At 34.8% G+C, this 9,331-nt stretch overlaps 2 protein-coding genes across 3 annotated transcripts; both read right to left on the bottom strand.

The window, feature by feature from the left end:
- Positions 1-462: 462 nt before the first annotated feature.
- Positions 463-7,329, bottom strand: LOC120012214. 2 transcript variants are annotated; one of them, XM_038863540.1, is made up of 8 exons: positions 7,080-7,329; positions 2,729-3,116; positions 2,118-2,362; positions 1,834-2,037; positions 1,637-1,729; positions 1,457-1,558; positions 954-1,367; positions 463-680 (listed from the first exon to the last, which is right to left on the bottom strand). In XM_038863540.1, exons 2-8 carry the CDS (start codon positions 3,105-3,107, stop codon positions 639-641), a joined length of 1,479 nt encoding a protein of 492 aa, XP_038719468.1. In that variant the 5' UTR covers positions 3,108-3,116; positions 7,080-7,329; the 3' UTR covers positions 463-638. The 2 variants fall into 2 exon arrangements, with proteins under 2 accessions (XP_038719468.1, XP_038719476.1); XM_038863548.1 differs by having other exon boundaries at positions 1,834-2,031.
- On the bottom strand, positions 3,307-8,643 carry LOC120009878. The gene is made up of 5 exons (XM_038860608.1): positions 8,491-8,643; positions 5,177-6,775; positions 4,470-5,059; positions 4,075-4,383; positions 3,307-3,988 (listed from the first exon to the last, which is right to left on the bottom strand). The coding sequence occupies exons 1-5, from the start codon at positions 8,641-8,643 to the stop codon at positions 3,307-3,309; spliced, it is 3,333 nt and encodes a 1,110-aa protein (XP_038716536.1).
- Between the last annotated feature and the right edge of the window lie 688 nt (positions 8,644-9,331).

The raw sequence follows: 9,331 nt of genomic DNA, 5'->3' as shown, positions 1-9,331 counted from the left end.
AAATGTTGCGCAATAATAGTGAGCAACGGTTTGAAAATGTTGCAAAATATAGATTTTGCAATAATTGAAAAAGTATTGCAAATTCACAAAGGCAATAGATTTTTAAATGTTGCGTACTAATAAATAGGCAACGGTTTAAAAATTCTTTCGCAACAGCTTTCTTTTTTTTTGCAACAGTTATTGTTAGCATATGCAACAGTTAATAAAAGTTTTGCAAAAAATTATTAGTTTGGGAAACATTTATACTACTATTTTACAACGTTTGTAAAACCTTTGCAGAAGTTTTATTAACCTGTAAATTATTATTATTATTTTTTAATTAATAATATTATTTTATAAAATTCTCTTCAATTTTATTTTATATTAAAACTTTATAAATTATACACTTCATTCCACTCTCACATAAATAAGTAATCAAATAACACAACAATAACATACAAATAATCTCCAATCCAATGAAAAGGTCATTAACAAAGTCATCATCTCAAATATTCATTACTACCAGAAGTATTTCAATAGTATCTCAAATAGTCATTTAACTACCATAATGAAAATATATTTAGCATAATTGAAATGATCGTTCAAAATACCATCTGAATTATAAAAAGAGTAAACAGCTTTTCCACGTTGATAGCTTTCTAGACATCATCTCTTTCATCCTCATCATTTTCTTCTTCAACCTACAAAGAAAATTATAACAAATTATTGGATTGCATAAAACAGAATACAAAGTCAAGGTAAAAAATATATTATACAATCCCTATGATACCTATTTATATAACAGGTCAGAGTTTGTACTCTAAATACATTAATGATGAACAATTAGACCAATCATGGACAGTTTTTATAAGTGGGAGTTTTAACCAACATTTAGCCTATAATAAAAAATTAGATATTACTTTCAAGCTCTGATAGCCTATAATTACCATTTTTTCAAAACTCTAAAATCTTACCTGCTCAAGACTATTTGTATTTGCAGATGACCGCTGCCTATTAACCAGAGGAGCATTTCCTATGTCAGTAGGTGATTCACGATTAACTGATAAAGGTGAAAGCATTTCAGGAGGAATTTCTACATTAGGATATTCTCGTTTCAATTGTGCTACCAAAGCTTGAAATCCAGCCAACATAGCCTCACACTTCTCCTCCACTTGAATTGCCCTTTTCTCTCTAGCAGCTATATTTTCAAGAATTTCATTAGGTACACCACAACTCCATTTTCTTTTCAAATCTGAAGGGGCGACACCTTTTCCATAAAGGGGTGCACGTCCTGGATGGTCTTTAAAAACTTTCTTCATAAAGTTCTCTCTAGCCAAACTACTTTCTGGTGTATCCAGTGATTGGGATGACAATTGTTCTAGTTCAACCTACAAATATAGTGAATATTAAAAATATAAAATTAATCATTTATTATATAACTAAATAATTTTTATATAAGAAATGATTAATAGCTTACTCTTGTTTGCTCGTCGAGTCTTAGTGTCCCATCTTTCCTTTTTCTAGTTAAGACAAACATATCCACATCTGATGGTTCGTCCTCATTTGGTCTTTTCTTTTTCTGTTCAATCAAAAAGTCATACACATAATACATATCAAGAATATTATTAGAACTATGACATGCATCATCAAACATTACCTCCTCTTCTCGCACTCGAGCAAAGCTCTTCGAACCCATGGTATGAGTGTACTTTTGTTTCATTCTATTTTTCGTATTCCTCTCACTTGCAAGCTATAATTACATTTTAGTGTCAATTACAAAATAAGTTTTAAGTAATGAAATAACAAACACACCTTTAAATATTAGCCAAAAAAAAGTGATAGATAAGATACGACCTTTGCCTTTTGAGAACTCCATCTTTTTACAAGTTTTGTCCATTGTTCCTTGGGTACTTTATCAGGGCGGTCTTTTAAGCAAGCTGATCTTCTAGTATGAGTCTTAAAATGTTTTGCCTTCAAGCGACTTTTCCAAATTCGCCAAGCAGCACCAATGGTAGCAAATACCCATCTCTTTCCAGCTTCGTCAATAATGAACTTTTTCTTCATCAAATCAAAATATTAGAATAAAAAATATATTTATAAATGAAGTGATAATTTAAACTAGTTAAGAGATACATTACATTGACAATATCCCATAATTCTTTTCTTTTATCCTTCTTCACTGCATGCCAAGTCTTGTTAGTAAGAGGAAGTAGATGGGCATTTCGAGCTAATATGCCTAAGTAAGAACTTAAATGTGCAACTTCTTTTTCAGGACCGATGGGTTGATTTTTATCATTTAGTATGATGGTTGGGCGTTCATTGACACCTCTTCCCACAATCGTCAAGCACCTTGTTTCCCTCCTCACAAATCTTTCTTTAGGCTCTGTTGAAATTAACATATAAAATTAGTAATTGAAGTGTTTCTAACTAGTTCATGTGAAAATAATGAAAAGTAGCATAGAAAAGACTGGATATTATTACTCTTGGTAAAAATAAGAGTTACTAAAAAAATATTAAAAGAAGGATAAGGTACTGTACATGACAGCACGGTCTTACTCTTAAGTCTTAACAAAGGCAAATAACACGGAAAGCAGAGAACTAAGAGGTAGCCAAAAGATGCATTCCAACAGCCACACTTGTCTATGGACTTTTGGTTCATCCAATTATATATATGTATATATATACTTCATAATTTCTACTGAATTTCGAATTAAAATGTCAAATTATTTTTTTATATAAAGAACAATACCTTTACCAACTTGTTCATGTGTAGCAGAAGCTGCATTCGAATGCCCAGCACTTTCAATTGGAGAAGAAGGCTCCTCATGACTTTCTTGCTCTACTTCATCCATGGAAGCTGTCGGATCTATGTCAGATTCACCATCTGTTTCACTAGAATCTGAAGATTCTTCACTATATGCAGAATCTGTGTCCTCTTCACTATGATGATTATGAGGTTGTGGAAGAGAATTAGCAGATTGTCGAGACCAGCTTGGAACTAGTGCTGATCGTTTTGGAGGAGGTGGCACTTCAGATTGTGATGATATCTGCTTTTGTTTTTGTTGCTCAGATCGAGAACTACCTTTAGAACCACTTGCTTTCAATAACTTACGTTTATCCTTCACCATGTCAAGAATCTGTAGATATAACAACATATGGTAAGCACATGAGAATGTATATGAGAATAATACAAGCATATATAAGAAGTGTCAACATATTAACAGGGTACAAAGTAAGGTCAAAATAATATACTAAGGCTGAAACCATATGTTTGGATTACATACTAAGGCTGAAAACAAAAATCCATCTCATTTTTCCAGGGGAAATTCAAGCATTTTCTTCACCGGCTATCATTGTGTCATCCAAAATTGATCGGCTTGACTCGCCTAGCCAATCTGTATCTGTATCACATGTATGTGACTCATCATGCAAGTCATAGTTATCTCTTGGTAATACTTTGATTACGCTATACCAATCTGGTTGAACCGGGTCTTGAACATAAAATACTTGATGCACTTGGGTTGCTATCACAAAAGGATCACTTTTATAAATCAATTTCTTGGAATTAATCATTGGAAGATTAAACTCATCATTCTTCCAATAGAACCAGTCACATTCAAACAACACGAAACTTTGATACCCATAATAATCAATCTCGATAATTTCCTTCACTACTCCATAGTAAGTAATGTCTGCAACAATTGGATTTTGATCTTTATTGCTTGCAAAACTTGGAGTTGATGCAGTAACACAAACGCCACAATTTTGAGTTTTCTTTCCCATGTCACGATCGAGAGTGCGGAACCTAAATCCATTTATGATATAACCTTTGAATCTTCTGCCAGCATAATTAGGCCCACGAGATAACCATTTTATCTCTTCCGAAACTTGTTCCTCTCGCACTCGTACTTCAAACCACTCATGAAATTCTTTACTATGCCCAAATGCAGTATCCCATTCTCTTGATCTGTTACGATGTCTTTGACTCTCCATAATCTCTCGATGTTCTCTACATGCAAGACAAGCATATTCACAATTAGACCTGAAATCATAAGTTACTGTACGACACAAATTATTTTCTTCATAATGTCTTACTCGCGATATGGATTGATCGTATCATTATTAAACAAAACATATCGATGTGCTTGAATCCAGGTGGTTTCGGTTAATGTAAACATTTCACCATTCCCCAGTGGTCGACCAAGTCTTGTGACCGCAGATGAACCTTGTATTTCATTGTTGACATTGTCAAAGTTTCTTGAAGGTCTATTGAATCGTGTATCAGCCTCTTCATTCAGATACCTAGAGCAAAATGTTAAACACTCTTCGGCTATATAGCCCTCAGCTATAGAGCCTTCAGGTCGACTTCTATTACGAACATAAGATTTTAGAACTCCTAGGTACCTATGAAAAAAAAATTAACATATAAAATTTATAAACTACCTTAAATCTTAAATCGAACCATACAAGTATACTAGTATAATATATACCTTTCAATAGGATACATCCATCGAAATTGAACAGGTCCACCGACCCTAACTTCATGAGCTAGATGAATAGGCAAGTGCATCATGATATCAAAGAAAGAAGGAGGAAAAATAATTTCCAATCGACATAGTGTTTCTGCAATTTCAGATTCTAATTTGTCAAGCTCGTCCAAATCTATAACCTTTGCACATAGACATCTGAAAAAGTCTCCTAGTTTGATCAAAGGTTCAGCAACATTGCGAGGTAAAGCTCTACGCACAGCAATTTGGATCAAATAATGCAAAATAAAATGGCAATCATGACTCTTTAATCCAAATATCTTATGTCCCATAAGCTGAACACATCGAGAAATATTCGAAGCATACCCATCTGGAATTCTCACTCCCTTTAACACTTTACAGAAGTTATTCTTCTCCTTTACCCCCATAGAAAAACTTGCCGGAGGCAAATATATCTTATTGGATTCACTCTCCGTGGGATGAAGTTCATGTCTAACACCGATTTCTTCTAAATCACGGCGACCCTTTAAGTGATCTTTTGATTTTCCTTGCATATCTAAAAGTGTTCCGAGCACATTGTCGCACACATTTTTCTCAATATGCATTACATCAAGATTATGACGCAAGATGTTAAACTCCCAATATGGTAACTCAAAAAATATGCTTTTCTTCTTCCATGGATTATTCTCTCTCTCTCTTTTCTTTGTCACTGTCTTCCCAAACTTATTTTCCATGCCAACCAAATGCTGTAAAATATCTGATCCAGATAACAAAGCTGGTGGAGGATCTAGTTCTTTCCCATCATAGAAAGATCTTGTATCAAAGCGCCATTCGTGTTCTGAATGTACAAACCTACGATGTCCTGGATAGCAAAATTTTCTGCTATTTTTCAGATAAATTGATTTAGTGCTATAGCAACAGACAGGACACGCTAACCTTCCTTTTGTGCTCCATCCAGATAACATTGCATAAGCAGGAAAATCATTAATTGTCCATAATAAAGCAGCACGCATTTGAAAGTAGGCACATTTTGAGGCATCATATGTCTTTATGCCAACATCCCATAACTCTTTCAACTCGTCTATCAATGGTTGCAAATATACATCAATATTGTTTCCTGGAGACTCTTTTCCAGGAATTAGAAGGGACATTATAAAATTTGGTGGCTTCATGCACATCCAAGGAGGTAAGTTATATGGAATCAAAACAACCGGCCACATGCTATATGATATACTCATTGTTCTGAATGGGTTAAAGCCATCACTAGCCAACCCAAGCCTTACGTTGCGAGAGTCAGATGCAAAATTAGGATCAAAAGAATCTAAAGCACTCCAAGATTCTGAATCTGCTGGATGTCTTAACTTACCATCTTTTGTGCGACCTTCATGCCATCTCATAGACGTAGCTGTTTTTGAACACATAAACAGACGTTGGATCCTTGTTTGCAAGGGAAAATGGCGCAATACTTTATGAGGAATTTTTTTCCCAATAGGGGATGTACCTTGTTCAGATATTGTAGAACTTTTGTTTCTGTAAATACCATTCTCGGAATTAATGTCATCATTTGTCACCCATCTAGAAGCACCACAAGTATGACAAAATTCTGCATCCACATTTTCCTTCCAGAACAACATACAATCATTTTTGCAGACATCAATTTTGTTATACCCAAGTCCTAATCCTCGCATAATACTTCGAGTTTCATTAAAATTTTTTGGAATTGTCTTCACCTCTGGGAATGATAAATTCAAAATCTCTAAGAATGCTGTAAAACCCGCATTGGTCACTCCATGAAGACACTTTGCTAGAAACATTCTCACAATAAAATTAAGTTTGCTCAATGGCGCTCCTGGATATAGTTCCTGTTTGCAATCCTCTAACAATTGTTGTAACCTCTCCATATCAGTATCATGAATCTCTTCAGGAACGTTATCATTGTCTATGTGATCACCACCCTCAAGATGTTCTAAAATATACGGATGTGTATCGTACAACATTCTTTCAATATCGTCACCCAAATATGGCATGTCCTCCCCTGATTTAGTAAATTCAGCATCAGAAGATGAGAAACACTCTCCATGGTAACGCCAATCATCGTATGTCGGATCAATACCTTTGACGATCATATCTTTATATACATCATTTCGATTTTTCCACACACAATTATTGCAGTTTACACAAGGGCACAAAATTTGTCCTCCTTGAGCTGCATTAGCAAATGCAAAATCAAGGAATTGTCTAACTCCTTTTCTGTATGCTTCTCCAGTTCTATCACAGTGCAGCCAACTTTTATCCATACGTAAAAGTACCTTAAATAATTAAAGATTTAGAGAAAGACAAAGCAAAAAAATTACAAAAAAAAATCACTAAATAAGACTGTTATGTAATGAGTACACAATCACCCAAATCAAGACGAGAAATGGCAACTTGACATCTTACATTTACTGCATAAGAAATACATTACACTCGAGACTTGAGGGAAGCCAAAAAGTAACGCATAAACCAAATAACAAAATTGAACAATATATTTGGAATTTTGTAATTTTTTTGGGAGAGTAAAAGACCACATTAGTTACAATCAAATACACCATCTGAAAAGGAAGAATGACATACCTTAAATGACGAAAATAGAAGCGTGAGGAAGAGGTCCGGTCGGCAGAAGATTCACGGCTGTGCGGGGAAAGAGAAAATGAGGAGCGCGGCATTACCTAGAAAGCGGCAAACTGATAAAGCGAGACTTAGTGGGTTCAGAAGTTTAAGAGTTTCAACTTCAAAGAATTTAGGGTGAAGTGGTCCACTACTTTGACTTAAACATAAAGCCAAAACTACGTAGTTTTGTGGGTTTAATGCTTTTTATTTCAAACTACATTAAATATATTTAAAAAGCAAACATTACACTCTAGATAATATTATTTAATTAATTATTAATTTAATACTAATATTCTAATTTAGTACTGATTTTTTGAAATTTAAAAAATAAATAATACTAGTATATATATATGCAGGTCTACTTCATGAGGTCATGTAAATATCTAGTACATTACGAGCAAACCTAGCAAGATTGTGAGCAACACAATTGCCCTCCCTAACTACCAACATGATATGGAAGGAGATGGAGTGGAAAGCTAAACATATTGCCTTGACTAGACAATTTAGACCCATGGTAGATTTAATTTGAGCATCTCAATTGTCCTTGTACCAAGAATCTCCCTCAACCACAACATTTGGGAATCCCGGAGAAAATAGCCAAAGCTTCAATATTGTCAGCATATGCCCACCGCTCTTTCTCTCTTGCTAGCTGACACTAACACCCGCCCAGCCAGCTTCATCCCCCTAGTCGAACACTGCTCTCCCACCCCCCCGCAACATTCTCGGAAACAAAGATCGCTCCGTCCACATTCAATTTGAACAATATATTTGTAATTAAACTCTTTCTTTTGCAATAGTTTCATATATATCGTTTCAAATCATATGATGTATTTAGCAACAGTTATATTAATTGTTGCCATAACTTAACATAACGCAACACTATCTTAAAAACTGTTGCAAAAGACCACATCCATCGGCAACACATAAATTAACTATTGCAATTGATTTTTCTTTAGCAACGATATAAATGAATGTTGCAAAACTTTCGACTCTATAGCAACAGTTGCTACTAACAATTGCAAAATGCGCTATCCGGCAACAATTAGTAATAAACGTTGTGAAATCGTGATATTTTGTACAACATTCTGTGTAAACGTCGCAAATAAACTAATTTGCAACATGTATATAAATGTTGCTACGAAATTGTTGCAGAATAGGAGTATTTCTTGTAGTGGTGACTCAATAATGTATCAAATAATATTGCAACTTTGATTTCATTTAGGACTTAAAACTCTTACACTAATTAATTAGGAGGGAATCCTCTCTCGTTAAAATTCATGGGTTCAATTCCTACTGAGTCCAGATATGGAATAAGGCATATACAAGTATCATTGACATGTTCCTGCATCCTTCCATGCTAAAAAGAATCTTGTACCAATTGAATAACATCATTCTTTACAAGATCCCAATATCGTTGGAAAAATAAAGGAGGCATACCATTTGGACCTTGGGCCTTTGTAGGCTGCATTTGGAACAACGCTTGTTGTATTTCATCCTCTGTTGGCGTCAATAGCAACATTTCATTCATTCTCGGGGAAACCAAACCATGAAGCTCCGGAATATCAAATCCATCATCAATTGGGTTATCGGAAGTGAAAAGATTTTTAAAAAATTAAAAATCACCGGTACAATCCTTTCTTCATCCTGGACCCAATCTCCTATCTCATTCTCAATTCCATCAATTCGGTTCTTTTATCTGTGCTGGCATGCATTTTTGTGAAAATATTTTGTATTACGATCACCATGTTGTAGCCAATCCACTCGAGATCGTTGCTTCCACATAATTTCTTAACGAAGCAACAATTCATTTATTTCAGAATTCAGCTGGTTTACTTCCTCCATTGATCATTCGCTACTGCCCGATCCAACCGCTCATAAATCCTCCCTATTTGTCTATTATTACACCATGTGTATTTTCTGCCCTAGTAACCCAGATCAAACAAATGACAATCATCCAAACAAGACTGAAAATTATCCATAGCTCCGTCACTTCGCAACCTTCCTCCTATTTTCTTAGATTGGTCAAGAATTTCATTAAAATCCCCCAGAACCAGCCATGGTAAAGATGAATAGCCTCGAAGGTGGCAAAATAGATTCCATGAATTTACTCTTTGACTTGGTATCGGATCACCATAAAACCCAGTCAAACGCTACACGTAACCCTTCCCCACCTCCTGAATAGAACAATCGATATGAGTTTTTGAGAAACTCATTAG

This window comes from Tripterygium wilfordii, chromosome 2 (assembly GCF_013401445.1).
Source record: "Tripterygium wilfordii isolate XIE 37 chromosome 2, ASM1340144v1, whole genome shotgun sequence".
NCBI classification, from domain to species: domain Eukaryota; kingdom Viridiplantae; phylum Streptophyta; class Magnoliopsida; order Celastrales; family Celastraceae; genus Tripterygium; species Tripterygium wilfordii.
This window is presented reverse-complemented; position numbering and strand designations above follow the sequence as displayed.